Source organism: Tachysurus vachellii, chromosome 15 (assembly GCF_030014155.1).
Source record: "Tachysurus vachellii isolate PV-2020 chromosome 15, HZAU_Pvac_v1, whole genome shotgun sequence".
Taxonomy (NCBI): domain Eukaryota; kingdom Metazoa; phylum Chordata; class Actinopteri; order Siluriformes; family Bagridae; genus Tachysurus; species Tachysurus vachellii.
The window spans coordinates 17,145,609-17,163,614 of record NC_083474.1 but is presented as its reverse complement, the minus strand read 5'-3'; the positions used below and the strand labels follow the sequence as shown (position 1 = coordinate 17,163,614).

At 39.0% G+C, this 18,006-nt stretch overlaps 1 protein-coding gene across 1 annotated transcript in view; it reads right to left on the bottom strand.

Annotated features, from left to right (window-relative positions):
• Nucleotides 1–14,403, bottom strand: part of st14 (ST14 transmembrane serine protease matriptase) — a 57,369-nt gene extending 42,966 nt beyond the window's left edge. The window contains exon 1 of the mRNA XM_060888511.1: nucleotides 14,133–14,403. Within this exon, the coding sequence (XP_060744494.1) occupies nucleotides 14,133–14,153 (21 nt within the window). The 5' untranslated portion in view covers nucleotides 14,154–14,403. The remainder of the gene's footprint in view (nucleotides 1–14,132) is intronic.
• Between the last annotated feature and the right edge of the window lie 3,603 nt (nucleotides 14,404–18,006).

Sequence of the window (18,006 nt, the reverse complement as noted above, 5' to 3'; positions counted from 1 at the left end):
TCCTTCATCCCTTCCTTTCTCCTTCTCCCCACGCCATCCTTCATCCCTTCCTTTCTCCTTCTCCCCACTCCATCCTTCATCCCTTCCTTCCTCCCTCTCCCCACTCCATCCTTCATCCCTTCCTTCCTCCCTCTCCCCACTCCATCCTTCAACCCTTCCTTCCTCCCTCTAATCACTCCTTACTTCCTCCCTCTCGTCGCTCCTTCCTTTCTGCCTCTCATCACTCCTTCCTTCCTTCTTTCCTTCCTTTCTCTCATCACCCCTTCCTTCCTCCCACATCACTCCTTTCTTCATTAATTCCTTCCTCCCTCCCTTCCTTCCTCCCTCTCCCCACTCCATCCTTCATCCCTTCCTTCCTCCCTCTCCCCACTCCATCCTTCATCCCTTCCTTCCTCCCTCTCCCCAATCCATCATTCAACCCTTCCTTCCTCCCTCTAATCACTCCTTACTTCCTCCCTCTCGTCGCTCCTTCCTTTCTGCCTCTCATCACTCCTTCCTTCCTTCTTTCCTTCCTTTCTCTCATCACCCCTTCCTTCCTCCCACATCACTCCTTTCTTCATTAATTCCTTCCTCCCTCCCTTCCTTCCTCCCTCTCCCCATGCCATCCTTCATCCCTTCCTTTCTCCTTCTCCCCACTCCATCCTTCATCCCTTCCTTCCTCCCTCTCCCCACTCCATCCTTCATTCCTTCCTTCCTCCCTCCCTCTAATCACTCCTTACTTCCTCCCTCTCATCACACCTTACTTTCTTCATCTCATCACCCCTTCCTTCCTCCCACATCACTCCTTTCTTCATCAATTCCTTCCTCTCTTTTATCCTCCCTCCCTCCCTCCCTCCCTCTCCCCATAACACAACACTTACCAATCCAGGTTGTCTTTGCATTTGCACTTGGCAAACACATTACAGTTTTTAGACAGGAACAGTTTGTGTTTTGCTCTGAGTGACAGAATGCTGTGTGCCGACTCCAGGTCCACCTTCTTAATATCACACCTGACAATTCAGTCGTGTCCCAGATGAACACAGCAGGTGTGTAGGTGAGACCAGATGCTCAGTCAGGTGTGTTACGAAAATGCAGCAGGATTGGCTTTGAAAGATTGGAGATAAGGAGAAATCACTGCTCAGGTAATAAGAAACAATTCAAAGGTCACAAATTGGATGCACTTAGATAGCGCCGCCATCCTCCGTTTCCCAGTCTGCCAGATTATTTGTGTTTTCATGAACATTAAACCATAGAGTGATAAGGCCTATCTGTCAACCTGCCAAATGTTCAAAAGGAAACGTGTAGTTAGTGATAGCCAAAAAGTGAATTTTGCCAGGCATCAACATATGGTAACTATCAGAACCTGGATATAAGACCAGCGGGAAGCAAAACCAGTGATTTATATCAAAACCACATGACACACATGTACCAAAACAAACACTACAAAACCAAGTTGTATTCTTGCACAAACATGTTCCAGCATGATAATGTCCATGTGCACAAAGCAAGGTCAATGAAGGTCATGGTATGCCAAGGTTGGAGTGCAAGTGTCCTGCACAGAGCCTTGACCTCAACCCCGCTGAAATGCTAACAGCAATCCAGACTACTTCACTAATCCAATATCTAACATGTCTGATCTCACTAATGCTTTTGTAGTGAAATAATCACCAAAGTCTCCACAGAAGAGTGGATTTTATTATAATAGCAAAGTGGGTAATTGGACGTTCAAAAAAAAGGATATATGTGATGGTCAGGTCGAAGTTTTTGTCTAAGGAGGTAAGATACTGGCTGTAGCTAATAAGTGCTTTGTGTTAAACATCCACCTCAGTATTAATACTCGTGTGTAGATATTATTCTATTAGTTGATTCTTAGCACAACTGTGTGTATGTGTGTGTGTGTGTGTGTGTGTGTGTGTAAGAGAAAAGAGAGAGAGAGAGAGAGAGAGAGAGAGAGACCAGGTCACTTCTTTGCTCTAGCCTGAGCTTGATACTGTAGCTACAGTAATGGAGAAAATTAATCAATGACAGGGCAAGTCATGTGGAAAACTACCGTGACACTGCAATGACAGACCATCGTTCATAAAGCTTCACAAGCTCGACAACTGCACCAGCAGTTTTTTGAAAGTTTCCATTATATCAATTTTTATATACATACATACACTATCTAGTTATCTATGCACTTAGTTATTGACTATTACGCCTATTAGTTATCTAATCAGCCAACAGATACAGGTACAGATCAAGCGCTTCCAGAAGGAAGTGGGGAAGCCGTGGCCTAATGGTTAGAGAGCTTGACTCCTAACCCTAAGGTTGTGGGTTCGAGTCTCGGGCCAGCAATACCATGACTGATGTGCCTTTGAGCAAGGCACCGAACCACCCCAACAGCTCCACGGGCGCCGCAGCATAAATGGCTGCCCACTGCTCCGGGAGTGTGTTCACGGTGTGTGTGTTCAGTGCTGTGTGTGTGCACTTTGGATGGGTTAAATGCAGAGAACGAATTCAGAGTAAGGTCACCGTACTTAGCAGTATGTCACGTTACTGTTTTTTAAGTGTGATCTCTGGGTGATGGTACCAGACAGGCTGCTTTAAGCATTCTCCTTCTTCTTCAGCTGACATGCCTCTATACCTTAACCTCTGAACCTTAAGCGAATAAGCTACAACAGCACAAGAACAAGCTATGGACAGGAGTGGAATCTGATGTAGTCCTCAGCCCATCCAGGTTTGATGTGGTGTTCTTTCTGAGATGCTTTTCTCTACATGACAGCTGTAAAAAGTGCTTATTCACGTTACTTTAGACATCCGGTCAGCTCAAACCGGTCTGATCGTTCTCCTCTGAACTGGCTCTTTAACAAGAAACCTCAATCTGCAAATTGTCTGCACAAAGCATTTTGTTTTTGTTTGGCACAATTCTGCATAAACTCTTGAGACTATTGTGTGTGATATTCGAATGAGATCGACGGGTTCTGAAATGTTCAAATCAGCCCGTGTGCAACCAACGACCATGCCACAGTTAAAAGCGCAGACTTCAAGTTTTTTTTCCATTATAAAATTTGACATGAACATTAGCTGAAGCTCTTGACCTGTACTGTATCTGCATGATTTCATGCATTGATGCATGGTGCTGCTGCTACATGATTGGTTGATTACAAAAGTGCATGAATTTATGCAGGTTGACAGGTACACCTAATAAAGTGGACTTCGAAAAGTGTCCATAGACACACACTATCACAGAATTGCAATGAACCAAGATTCGCCCTGCACTACGTCTGCCAAGTTTCATCTGACTAATTTAATGCAATCTCTACTGGAAGGGCTTTGAACTGTCAAACATAGATAAAGGGCATCACTAAAGTGCTTGTGTAGCTGAAGAAACGCTGTGCTTTCAGTTTTGTATCTTAACAAAGTAGGCTGTGAAAATAAAAGCTATTACAATGCTGGTTGATTTCCCAATGAAGTCAACACACAGGTCTGTCAAATTACACTAAGCGACGGAAAATCTCTTAAATTTGATCAAATATATCGAGTGCTACCTATTGTAAGATTACAATAATCCTAATATAGGATTACTGAAGCATTTTCTAGACAGTTCTACTAATTTACTGATATAGAATCCTAATGAAAAACAGATAAATGTGCCCACATTGAGAATATATCCATCCACAAAGTCTTAATAATAAGCTGCATCGTACTTTGCTTAGGGAGGATTATAGTGCATTATTGGTACTGTGTAAGATGTTTCATTCCTTCATTCATCTTCATCATCACTTTATCCTGGTCAGGGTTGCAGTGGCAAGCTATCGCAGGAACTAACTCGTTTCACAGACGTTCTGCAACATCAAATATACTATAAACCGATAAAACTAGGATGTGGTGTTCATTGTCAGAAGTGTAAACTTGCTGTTGGTATAAGAGGAACTTGACACCAGCGATTTGAGCATGCCAGAAATCGAAAAAAAAAAAATTACAGCACAATGGAATCCTTTTCATTGCATATCGCAACTGTGGATGTTGGGTTGGAGCACAGGGGCAGCTATGATGCAGCGCCCCTGGAGCAGGGAGGGTGTAGGGAGGTGGTAGGCGAGTAATTAAAGCTCTGGACAACCTTTTCGAAAGTTGTGAGTTTGAGTCCCATGTCCACAATGCCGGGCCCCTGAACAAGGCCCTTAACCCTCAATTGCTCGGTTGTATAAAATGAGATAAAATGTAAGTTGCTCTGGATAAGGACCTGTTAAGGGTTTTACTCAGTTGCCCAACAGTGGCAGATTGGCTTGAACCCTGACCTTCCGATCAACAACACAGAGCCTTAACCACTTGAGCCACCACTACCCCTATTTTGCTACTGTTATAGGAAAATATTTAACAATGGGGTGATAACACTCAGGGACAGACAAGGAGAAAACTGGCCCCTGGGCATGAATGAACAAAGCACAAGGGTATTATTGTGGCTGCGATTATCTTTTAAGAACTGGTCCACGATGCTTGTTTGTGTTTATTTGTCATTCATTTTATAGAGAATCCCCAAAGCCCATTTCACTCTGTCCCCTTCTCAGTCAGTGCAGGACAAGAAAAAGATGGCTAATGGCTAAAAAAGATGGGAATAATTATTCTCTCTATGACAAAATTCTCTCTATGAGTCTCTATGAAAAACACTTCCTCATACTAGTTCACTACAACAGAGAGGGGAAATGTTCTGGAGAGGAATGTAAATACAAATCAGTATAAAGCGTTGAATTCTTGACTTTGACTTGATGGTTTATCTTGTTCATTTTTATAAATCGATATGGGAAGCATGTTGTGTTGAATGTACTGTATGAAAAGTAGGTCAGTGAAGGCATTTTGTGTGTTTAAAGTTATACCTTGACTTTCGGCAGCTGATCAGTCCATCATCCACTAGTTAGCATACAATGCTAGCACTGCTAATAACAAACCTTAAAGCTTCTAAATGGGAATGTTAACTTTAGTTAGTATGCTAACTAGTGGCGTATTATGTACAGTATGGGGAAGGAATGAAAATTTTTTGTTTCAAATCACTTCCATCTACATATTCAGAGACGGACAAATCCTGTCTAATGCATATATAATGTTCAAATTTTTAGCTTTTAGAAAAAATAATAATAATAATACTCTTAATAGAAATGAGTGAATAAAGCTAGCTAACATAGATATCCCTGTAGCATCTGGATAGGTTTAAGCCTTTGGTAGTTTCTCACATATTTGCCCCACCTAAGGCACTTGTACAAGCCGAAGATCTGGTTTGACTATAAAAATTGGCACCTTGTGACATCTCTGTTTCGACACAGCACCTATAAACCCAATAACAGGTAGAACAGTTCATACACAACCTGTGTCTGAGATCACCGGGTTTACACGACTACAGCCTTCCTGATAGACAAGAAATTGTGAAACCTTTGCGTTTAGGATTTGATGCTTACAATAAATACTTATAATAAATACTCATGAAAATTATAGCAGTCTCAAATCATTTTCCGTATCATATCCCAGATATCGTGTCAGGAAGCTGGGGCCGAGAACAGGGTCGGTTAAGATATAGACCCCTTGAGCAAAGAGGGTTAAGGTAACCCAGTAACCCAGAGCCTTAACAGCTTGGCCAATCATGTCGCAGGAGTACAATGAACAAGATCATGCAGATACAGGTCAGGAGTGTCAGGTGATTTTCTCATCAAACAGCAGAATCGGGGACACTGTGGTGTCGTTGTTGTTGATTTCAGTCTACAGTGAATGGTGTGGAAACAAAAAACCTCCAGCATGACACCACATGGGTTCCACTTCTGTCTACCCAGAGCAGGAATCTGCAGCTCCAGTGGGCACAGGTTTACTGTTGATTACTGGCATTATCTAAATAACACTTATTTTTAAAAATTACAATCATTTCTCTTCGTATTTAAACGTGGTACATGTTGCATACATGTACCACGTTCATACATTTCATACCAACATGCCAACTAGACTTTAACTATGAATTAATCAATTGTATATTATTATTATTAGTAGTAGTAGTATTAATAATAAGGAATATAATCTTGTGATATAATTGGTTTATATGTTTGATACATTTAAATGTTTAATATCGTTTTCATGTAAAATATCTTAAGCTTAAGGTGCTGCAAGATTCAGTAATAAAAATAAGATTTGAATTGAGACTAAATAAAAGCATATCTGAGGTCAGTGGGAGATTATTGCTCAAGCTGGATTATTTACATACACTTCCTCCAGCTCTAGTTCACAAATTTTGCAAGCTCACCTACAGCAAGCAGTATTTAATTAATCATGTTTAAACAAGTTTAACCAAAAATAGTGCCATTTCCTCCCCAGGTACGAATCAGTAACCGTAGTGGGAGCACGTCACCTCCTTATTTTGGAGATGCTCTGACCCTCTTGTCTAGCCATTACAATCAGGCCCTTTTCAAAGTCACCCAGATCTTTACACTTTAAGAAGTGACTGTTCACTTTGCTGACTAATATATCCCACCCCTTGACACCCATGCCACTGTAACGAGATAACCGCGTTATAACTGTATGTTATGTTATTCACTGAATAACATAACATACAGTTAACATACATTGACATATGTGAATGTTATTCACTTCACCTGTCAATGACAAATAATAACAAATATATCAGTAAAAAAGAGAGACATGGAGGTACAGCATTATTTCTTACTTCCAAGGTGGACTCTCTTGCACCACCTCACATCCAAAGAAGAAAGAAAGAAAGAAAGAAAGAAAGAAAGAAAGAAAGAAAGAAAGAAAGAAAGAAAGAAAGTCTGACAGACAGACAGACAGACAGACAGACAAACAGACAGACAGGCAGACAGACAAACAGACAGACAGACAGGCAGACAGACAGACAGACAGACAGGCAGGCAGGCAGACAGACAGACAGAGAAAGAAAGACAGGCAGACAGACAGACAGACAGACAGGCAGGCAGGCAGACAGACAGACAGAGAAAGAAAGACAGACAGACAGACAGACAGACAGACAGACAGACAGAAAGAAAGAAAGAAAGAAAGAAAGGTGCTAACCACAGACAGACAGACAGACAGACAGACAGACAGACAGACAGACAGACAGACAGACAGACAGACAGACAGAAAGAAAGAAAGAAAGAAAGAAAGAAAGAAAGAAAGAAAGAAAGAAAGAAAGACAGACAGACAGACAGGCAGACAGACAGACAGACAGACAGACAGAAAGAAAGAAAGAAAGAAAGAAAGGTGCTAACCACAGACAGACAGACAGACAGACAGACAGACAGAAAGAAAGAAAGAAAGAAAGAAAGAAAGAAAGATAGAAAGAAAGAAAGAAAGAAAGAAAGAAAGAAAGAAAGAAAGAAAGACAGAAAGAAAGAAAGAAAGAAAGAAAGAAAGACAGACAGACAGGCAGACAGGCAGACAGACAGGTACTAACCACAGACAGACAGACAGACAGACAGACAGACAGACAGACAGACAGACAGAGAAAGAAAGAAAGAAAGAAAGAAAGAAAGAAAGAAAGAAAGAAAGAAAGAAAGAAAGAAAGAAATCCTCACATATCATATTGCTTGCATTCAATCTTCCAGCTACATTAAGTGCTTTATCCCAGTCAGAAGGATCCAAAAACTAGGAACAAGGCAGAAATGAAACACCAGTCGATTCCTGTTTCAATATGCAAAGGCAGTGTTTAAGGCTCTGGGTTAGTAATCAGAAGGTTGCAGGTTCAGGTCTCAGCACTGCCAAGCTGCCACTGTTGGGCCCTTGAGCAAGGCTCTTAACCCTCTCTGCTCCTGACCCTGTGCTCTGAGTCCAGCTTCCTAACACGCTGAAATATGCAAAGAAAATAATTTCACTGTAACGTATATGTGGAAAAAAATAATGTGTTCTTCTGCTGTTTGCTCTTAATATTCCACTTGAAACTATTTCTGATAAGTTGCCGGTCCACTGATCTTCAAATTGCACTGGAGAGGAAATTAAAAATCCAACAAGTGAAATTTATGGAAATTAACCAGAGCTTGGAAAGAGCATTATGTGTCATGAATGATAAGCACTTGTATTTAGGCGGCGTAACAAAGGGAATATATGTTGTATAACTGGACGGCAATGTTGGTCTTTTGTCTTAACAGCCAAACCGTAGCTCACGTTCTTCGTTCCTTCATGTCCAGTGAAAGAGACTGCATATTAAACTGTTCCAAAAGGTGAAGTGCTTATTGCAATAACACTGCGGTCCCCTTTCACTTCCAAAACTCTGAAATAAAGTGACAGGAATGATTCCTATTTCAGAACAGCGGCACAGTCAAAACATCAATTAATTTAGGGGACATCTAGTGCGTCTCAATCTGCTCAGTAGTCAGGGCAATGATCAGGGAGTCAGTAATTCCAATATCCTGTCATTCAGTTCGCCTGTCATTCAGTCCGCCTGTCCGTTCCAACAACTTATTCTGTTATACCAATTCTGTCTGTCTGTCTCCCTGTCTGTCTCCCTGTCTGTCTCCCTGTCTGTCTCCCTGTCTGTCTCCCTGTCTGTCTCTCTGTCTGTCTCCCTGTCTGCCTCCCTGTCTGCCTCCCTGTCTGCCTCTCTGTCTGTCTCCATGTCTGTTTCCCTGTCTGTCTCCCTGTTTGTATCTCTGTCTGTCTCCCTGTCTGTCTCCCTGTCTGCCTCCCTGTCTGCCTCCCTGTCTGCCTCCCTGTCTGCCTCTCTGTCTGTCTCCCTGTCTGTCTCCCTGTCTGTCTCCCTGTCTGTCTCCCTGTTTGTCTCCCTGTCTGTCTCCATGTCTGTCTCCCTGTCTTCCTGCCTGCCTGTTTGCCTGCCTATCAACACAAAATCCTTCTTGAAGCCTCTTAAAAAAATAAAACCCTGGACAAACTCTCAGACAACTAAGTACCTTTTTACTGTTGTTATAGGTCTCAATGTTACTTACGTTGGTGTTGTTTAACGTTATTTGACATTCTATAAGATAAGATAAGATATACAATTACAGATGGTGTATTACATTTACATTTTACATTTACAGCATTAAGCAGACGCCCTTAACCAGAGAGACTTACATTTTTATCTCATTTTTATACAACTGGACAATTTAGGGCTAAGGGCCTTGCTCAGGGGCCCAGCAGGGGCAGCTTGGTGGACGTAGGAATCGAACTCACAACCTTCCGATTGGTAGCCCAACACCTTAACCGCTAGGCTACCACAGGCCTTCGTATTAGAGTCTAATGACACACCCAAAGAATTTTACTGCTTTTACTGTTAGCAATATTAGCATCATAGCTGGAGTGCCAATGTCAAACACCAGAGAAAGTAGGTCACCAAAATTTAGCACACACCTACCTTTTTTTCCCTCCAAAATGAAATCTTTTCTCTAAGCAAGACCTGACATGATCAGCTGTTTTAGATTTAGCACACGACCGAAGAGGTCAAGTTACAACAAGCCCGATTTTTAGTATAGTCAACGGATCTTGGAATGTTATGCAAGAATACACAGTGTCTTGTGTTACGGATGATAATCGTTCTCTCATCCTTCGGAAAAGGAACAGATTGACGAGGCACTGGTGTATCTACCTGAGCATGGAATGTCCAACACACCGCACTGAATGGAGTTCGATAGATAGCTTTGTATAAACTAGAAGAGAGATGGTTATAGTGAGCTTCACGGAGATTCAGTGACTCGTTTCATCCTTCTTTAGCGCTTTATTTATTTATTTAGACTTGTAGAATATACCGTATAGTCAAATATTTGTTATAATGTTCACCATTATTTGTAAAAATACGATTAATTTCTAAAATATTTAATAATGGGTGATACATGCCGTGTGCTGATTATTACATTTACGGCTAACAGTTCTATCTTTAAATAGTAGGAAATCTAACAGAATCTTTCTATACACCTCTCTATTGTCTATACGGCTTATAGTGGTTTAATACTCAATACTGTTTTGTTTTATTTTGCATTTATGTTTTGTTTTAGCATTTTGATACGTAGGTTAAACCCCATACTACCCCACCATCGATCTGATCCTCCAGCATTGCTCCAAGTGTCCCACTATCTCTCAGGGTACAAGGAAGGTCAGCATCAAGACTCTGCTCTATTCAGGTACCTCGGTGGTGGAATGAACTTACCAATATGTCAGAACAGCTGAGCCAACCTCTTATCGAAGCATAAAACTAGCTCTTAAAAAACTTTTGTATGCTTTTCTTGCTGTAGTACCTCTGAAAAAAATGAACTGATGGTAGTCTTAGTTTGTAACCTAGTGATCAAGAGATTAAATACCGTTCTGTAAGTCGCTCCGGACAAGACTGTCTACCAAATGCCATAAATGTATATATAAAAGTGTAGCAGTCATCAACAAATCTACTGTTCAAAGTATTTGTCCATTATAGCAAACAATATTTGATTTAAAAAAGAAATAAAATAATAATAATAAAAAAATAATAATAAATAGATATTCCGGTAATAAATAAAATAAAAAAATAAAAAATAGAATAAATAAAAAAATAATAATCATATACAAATATTAATAATATTATTTAATAGAATTTTATTAGAATAATATATTTTTTAAACAAAAAAAACAGAAAATAATAATAATAATAATAATAATTATTATTATTATTATTATTATTATTATATTTTAATTTATTTTTATATTTTAAGAATTAAATATAATTATTATTATTATTATTACAAGTCCTCACACACTCTCAGGTTAAAGACACACCTAAGACCCATTTCAGGTTTAAATTCCAAATACAGATCTAGACATTTGCAGCACGATAATCTGAACCTGACATCTCCATTCATTGCATTGCAGCCATACAGTACGTCCTACTGAGTTATAGAGATGTATAGAGATATCACAGCAGGTTGGGCTTGTAGGATCTTTAGTGTTTACTCCTGTGTAAGTCTGTTAGGTTACTGAAAAAGAAATGTTATTGAACTGATTAGGCATGAACGCCAAATGTGAATAAAGCTGTGTGGTAAGAATGCCTACTGTATACTTTACACTGACAAGGAGGAATTATGGGAAATATGGGACATGCAGTCAATTCTTTACACCATGTGTTGTATAGTGTGTGTGATTGGGGTGGGCAATACTACAATAAAATACAGAAATTGTGATAAAATTTGGTTGAATAAATGTAAAATGTTCACATTTTGTACATAATTGCCATTCTTGTGTTTCTTTTTACAAAAACTCTCATCTCTACATATAACGGTGTGGTTTGTGCAGTGAGGTCAACATACAGCAAACATGAGGCCAAGCTTTAAGGACTGAGATGAGATGGGGTGCTACCGCTAACCTTTTCTTCTGATAAAAAAAAAAAAAATCCAGTGAAAGTCTTCATATCAGTTCTGTTTCATCGCTCTCGAGCTGTTTCAGCACCGCTCGTCCTGTGCAAAACACCTGCTTGCTTTCTCTTTACAGACTAGAAAATCTGGCTCAACAACACACACATCCTATTTACACATAAACGCACTCACAAACAATCCTCCATGCCAGCTTCGGAGACGTACCGAACGTATACGATCAAACGTCTCGCATCTGTCACCTCGCTCCGTCAGAGACTTCACTCGACAGAAGGAATTAATATCAAAACACACAAATTCAGTCACTCTTTTGCTTGCGTTATTACTGACTCGGCTTTCAAATACCTCATTAATTAGGGCACTTAGGTGTGCCATTTATTTACACTATACCAAGCAGGTCACAATGCATTCTTACACAACATGCTGACTCAGAGCTTTATTGCTTCTCGCATAGACTATTAGTGGTTTATTTGCTCCTGAACACATAACAGGCAGGCTAGAGTATGTCCAGGTTAATGTTAATTACATGGCAGCGCCACAAGAGCTGACTTTAAAATCCTTCACCGATACACAATACCATGTGTCGCAAAAGTGTTTATACAAACATAATACTCATTAGGCACCATTTATCTCCAGTTTTATTTTTTTAAAGGCTCATTTCATTGAAACAAATTCTCAAATCTGATTGGTCCAAACATGATTCTGTGTTGATTGGGTGTCTACAACAACAGGTTTGTTAGCAGTACTGGATATTGGTTCTACAGGTACAAGTACAGCAACAACAACAAATTCTGCCGAAATCAACCGATTTTCTGAAAAGACGCTTAACAGACGGAGCCTCCGGTGTCAGTGCTTCGTAACAGTCAGATGTAAAGCTGTAAAATTAAATCTTTGTATTTTTCAGTTCTGCAGTAACATGACAAGTAATTTTTGCCTTATTGACTTTGTAAGATATATATATAAAAAAAAAAAAGGCTGGAGAGGGAACAACTGCTTCTAGTTGCGATAAATAAAACATTATTAAACATTCTGGGATTTTCTGTTATAGTGAACTAATGAACTTTACCTCAGGCCCAATTATCGATTATTTTTATACATAAGACAATATTATTATCACCCCACTATTGATTATATTCCCATAACAGCACATCCTGATGTAGTAATTATTCAACCTATATTACGTTTTATGTCTCTTGAAATCGGTTCATTAAAGTTTTTACTTTTCCAGTGATATTTTAAATAACTAGCAACGTTTTCAAAGAAAAAAAACTGAAGGGAAAACTATTAAACACTAGGTACATTTGTAGCAGAGTGATCTGAGATGCGTCTGCAGCTATTATCGACTGAAGACAAAAGTGATGATGCATGAAAATAAATCCAAACATTAACTAGGAAAGGTGCATTCTCATGTTTTCTCAAAATTGTCCTCATGCCCCAGTGGGTCTCCTCCAGGTTCATGACTTTCCTCCTACCCCCCAAAGTCATACCTGTCAGTGGCTTGGCCACATAATAAATTGGCCCTAGGTGCAAATATGTGCATGGTGCCCTGTAATGGATAGCCACACTACCGAATTCACCGTGCCAACAGTAATGTTTACTGGAGGAAAGATAATAGTCTGGGGTTATTTTTCAAAAAATACGCAAGGTCCATGAAGACATGCTTTGGTGTTAAAGAACTCCAGTGGTGTGCACTGAGTGATGACCTCTATTAACCTGAACATGTTTGGCATGGACTGGAATGTCGATATGGTGCAAAATGAGTTCAAATTCCCATAGGTACACTCCAACATTTTGAAGAAAGCCTTCCTAGTAGAGTGAAGGTTGTTGGAGATGCAAAGAGGAGCAACTCTGTTTAACAGATAAACCGGAGTTCACTGGGAATCATTTATCATTCCATTGGGAATCATTTGGCATTCCACTAGGAATCATTTGGCATTCCGCTAGGAATCATTTTGGCATTCCACTGGGAATTATTTTGGCATTCCACTGGGAATCATTTGGCATTCCACTGGGAATCATTTTGGCATTTGCCTGAGAATCATTTGGCAGTCCATTGGGAATCATATTGGCATTCCATTGGCAATCATATTGGCATTCCATTGGGAATCATATTGGCTTTCCACTGGGAATCATTTGGCATTCCAAGGGAATCATTTTGGCACTCCATTAGGTATCATTTGGCACTCCACTGGGAATCATTTTAGCATTGGCATTCCACTGGGAATCATTTGGTTTTCCACTGGGAATCATTTTGGCATTCCACTGGAAATCATTTTGGCATTTCATTAGGAATCATTTGCCATTCCACTGGGAATCATTTTGGCATTTCACAGAATCATTCTGACATTCCACTGGGAATCATTTGCCATTCCACTGGGAATCATTTGCCATTCCACTGGGAATCATTTGCCATTCCACTGGGAATCATTTGCCATTCCACTGGGAATCATTTGCCATTCCACTGGGAATCATTTGCCATTCCACTGGGAATCATTTGCCATTCCACTGGGAATCATTTGCCATTCCACTGGGAATCATTTGCCATTCCACTGGGAATCGTTCTTGTCTTTGACAATGTATAATTTTCTAAACAGCACAGAAGTCCATAAAACAGGCGTTTGCAGTCTAACGTTTTATTGTAAAATAAAAACATTAAAAACAATAGTGTTATTCAGCAAAATAAAACAAAACCGTTGCACTTTTTTCACTCTGCTCATCTTAAGTGACCTGCTGCCTGAGGACATTCACTCCACCCACAATATCACATACGATCACAGCTGGCAAAATGTAGTTTAAGGAAAAGAAAACAAACATAAATGGAACCCAGACGTAAATAAATGACTCGGATGGACTCACGGGTTTATACACTGTAGACATGGCAGAGTTGTGTTCTGTAAACACCACAAGGTAAAGTTCCTCTTCCACACAAACCCGCAGACAAAATGACTGAATAATCCAACTGGTCCTCTGAGGGAAAAGAAGTTCACCAGAAAGTAAGCTGACTGTTTAAAAGTGCTGTTTGGACGTTACAGTTGTCTTCCGTGGTGTTGTGTCGGTTTCCGACAGGATGAACACCTGAACACAGCTACAGGATTCTCTGTGTATCTGTTTTACTGTAGAATAGCAAAGGTGTCGGGGCGTCATTGCGTCACCGCGTCACCACACCGGAAATGAAACAAACACTGAAACTCAAGCACATTGTATAAATAGACAGGAATGCATGTGACAGTGTTTCACAACGATCTACAAATAATATATTGTTGTTATTATTGTCACAAAATTGGGCTTATTTTGTTTCTACAGACTCCTTTTGTCTTTTTTCAGGCTTTTGCTTGTCTTTCCGTTTATTTCATCATTTCATTTGTATTTTATATACATAAATGCACATGTGTGTGTGTGTGTGTGTGTGTGTGTGTGTGTGTGTCTGTGTGTATAATATATAATATATCTGCACATATGTGTACTTACAAACACTACAAACAATATCATTATGGAGACTTTCTTAAAGCCACATTTAATGGTTCATTTACAGGAAAAAATAACACCATGGAGAACTTGTGTGTGTGTGTGTGTGTGTGTGTGTGTGTGTGTGTGTGTGTATGTGTGAGTGTATGTGGGTGTGTGTGCGTGTGTACAGTATGTGTGTGTACAGTATGTGTGAGTGTATGTGGGTGTGTGCGCGTGTGTACTGTATGTGTGTGTGTATATATAGAAAAATAAACAGTAAGCTTTTTCACAGTATTTACACTGTACCTTTTATATACATGTAATTTTATTTTAACATTATTTTTTATACATTTTATATACATATAAAGATCAACACCTATTCTTATACAAAGGTTTGTTTACTGTGCACGTAAAGAACAAACAAACAAACAAACAAACAAAAAATTCCCAGTGCACCTCATCTATAAGAAAGGGCAGAGCAGACTCTTTCTGCTGAGGAGACTAAGGTCTTTTGGAGTGCAGGGAGAGCTACTGAAGACCTTTTTTGACTCTGTGGTGGCCTCAGCCATATTCTGTGGTGTGTTATGTTGGTGCAGCAGCATCTCTACTGCAGATATGAAGAGACTGGACAAGCTGATCAGGAAGGCCAGCTCAGTCCTGGGGATTCCTCTGGACACTGTACAGGAGGTGGGAGAAAGAAGGATGGTAGCAAAACTATCATCATTGTTGGAGAACGACTCTCACCCCCTGTATGAAACGGTTTCATCTCTGAGCAGCTCCTTCAGTGACAGACTGTTACATCCTAAATGTCTGAAGGAGCGACACAGACACAGTCTTTTCTCCCTGCTGCTATTAGACTGTACAATCAAAGCTGCTCCCAGTGAACCAGTCACCATAATACACACTGTTATTACTGTTTAACTGCAATAATAATCACTGCTCGACTGGTTCCACCATCTCTCAGGTTAAGAGGCAAGTATACTACAAGACTCTTCTCTGTACTGGCACCAAGGTGGTGGAACGAACTTCCCCTAGAGGTCCGGACAGCTGAGTCACTGGCTATTTTCAAGTGGCGGTTGAAGACCTACTTATTCAGGAAACACTTCAACTAGCACTTCTTTCCTTATCTTTCGCATTTAATAAAAAAAACAAAAAAAAAACAAAAAAAAACACCATTGACACTTTTTCATTGTAACTTTGAACAAATGTTTTAAACTCATGGTATCTTAAGTATGTAACTTAGTGAGCCAGCACTAATGTATTCAATGTTAGAGATTTAAGCACTTATGTACGTCGCTCTGGATAAGGGCGTCTGCCAAATGCTGTAAATGTAAATGTAAATGTAATAACAATAACAAAGTATTTTACACATGTGCAATAACAGAAATTTTAAAACCATGCAATATGTCTGTTAGTGTAACTACTTACTCGTGGTCTCTTTTTTCTTCTTTGTATTTATACATTGCGTTGTTTATATACTGTATACTATATTATGTCTCTATTTTTGTATATATTTGCATTTTTTTATATATTTGCTTATCTTATCTGAAATGTGTTTGTTTGTTTGTTTGTTTGTGATTTGTTTTTAAAACATGACTAAAACTGAGCAAGTATTTGAATGAGCCTAATGCATATTTACAGGGGCTAGTAAGGAAGAGTGACTTGCAAATGATTAAATCATCCTTTTGTTAAATTCTTTATTAAATATTTCGCTTTTAAAAAGCTACTTTACCATTCGTATGTATTATTGTCACATGGCCTTCTGTACAATTTATTAAATTTACATAATTCACGTTTAAATAGTCCTGATAATCAAAACATAAATAAATATTGAATGAAACCAGGAGCTTCTCTTGTAGATTTCCCCAGATCAGTTTGACTGGATTAAATTCAGGTTCCTGATTAGCTCAAAGCTTTAAGAAAACCTCATCTTTCCTTTCCCAGTGTCTCCTGCACAGACTGGAGGTGTGAAGCTATAGATCTCATGTAAAGATGCCCAAAAGCTCATGGATATATCTTGACTGCCCCCCTGTGGCTCTGTGCTTTTCTGGTCTTTTTTTTATCGTGCTTGAATCCGATCAAAATTGGTGTTTGCAAACGTCGATTGTAAACGATTTGTAGATGTCGACTTCCAGCATGAGAATCATACATATTAAAGACAAAAACAACAACAACAAAAAAAGGCAAACTGGGTCGTAGCTCATATGTAAATAGAAATGTCTCTAAGTAGAAATGAATTGAAATAATTTTCCTTATAGAACGTGATAAAGTATTTTTGTAATATATATATATATATATATATATATATATATATATATATATATGATAAATATATATATATATATATATATATATATATATATATATATATATATATATATATACATATTTGCCTAGTAGTTTCACGCAAATGATTTGTGGTTAAATATATATTTATCTTTTTCTTGCCAGTCTATAGTTAAGAAATTTACCCATTGAGTTTTTTTTTTAGAAATACTTAAGAATAATTAACCTAAAATTTGTATAAAAACAATAAACACAAACATTTCTGAACAACAGTAACTTTTCAAGCTTCTAAAAATATCACTGCAATCATAATAATATTCATGCAATATTTAGAACTAAAGATGTAATCACATTAAAATGTCTTCATAAAATATTTTGTTACAGTATTAATGACTGAAAAACATTATCAACATAATCCTGGACCAACAGTAACTGCTTACATACAGTAAGTCTGTCCAAAGAAAGACTCTCTGTCCTCTCTCTCTAATTGCCTTTCCCTGTTACCCCTACATCTCTCTCTCTCTCTCTCTCTCTCTCTCTCTCTCTCTCTCTCTCTCTCATTGCCTTTCCCTGTTACCCCTACAGTACATCTATCTCTGTCCTCTCTCTCTTATTGCCTTTCCCAGTTACCCCTACATCTCTCTCTGTTCTCTATTTTTCTCTCTCTCTCTCTCTCTCTCTCCCTCACAGACACACACACACACACACACACACACACACACACACACACTCCTATAGGTGGCTCTCTCACGCAAGACAATGCCTGAGCAGAATTACTCACCAAAACCAGCATGCACAAAAAAGTGAATAAATGACCTTTATAATTACAAATGCTACCATTCAGCATGAAATGATTCTAATACATCCACCATATGACTGAAAGTAAGTGGACACCTGGTCATGACACCCATGTGCATCCTATAAAAACCCCATCACTTTTCTTTTTTAATTTGTATTTTATTTATTTTTTTAGAGCATTCCCTCTTTCCACTTGCAT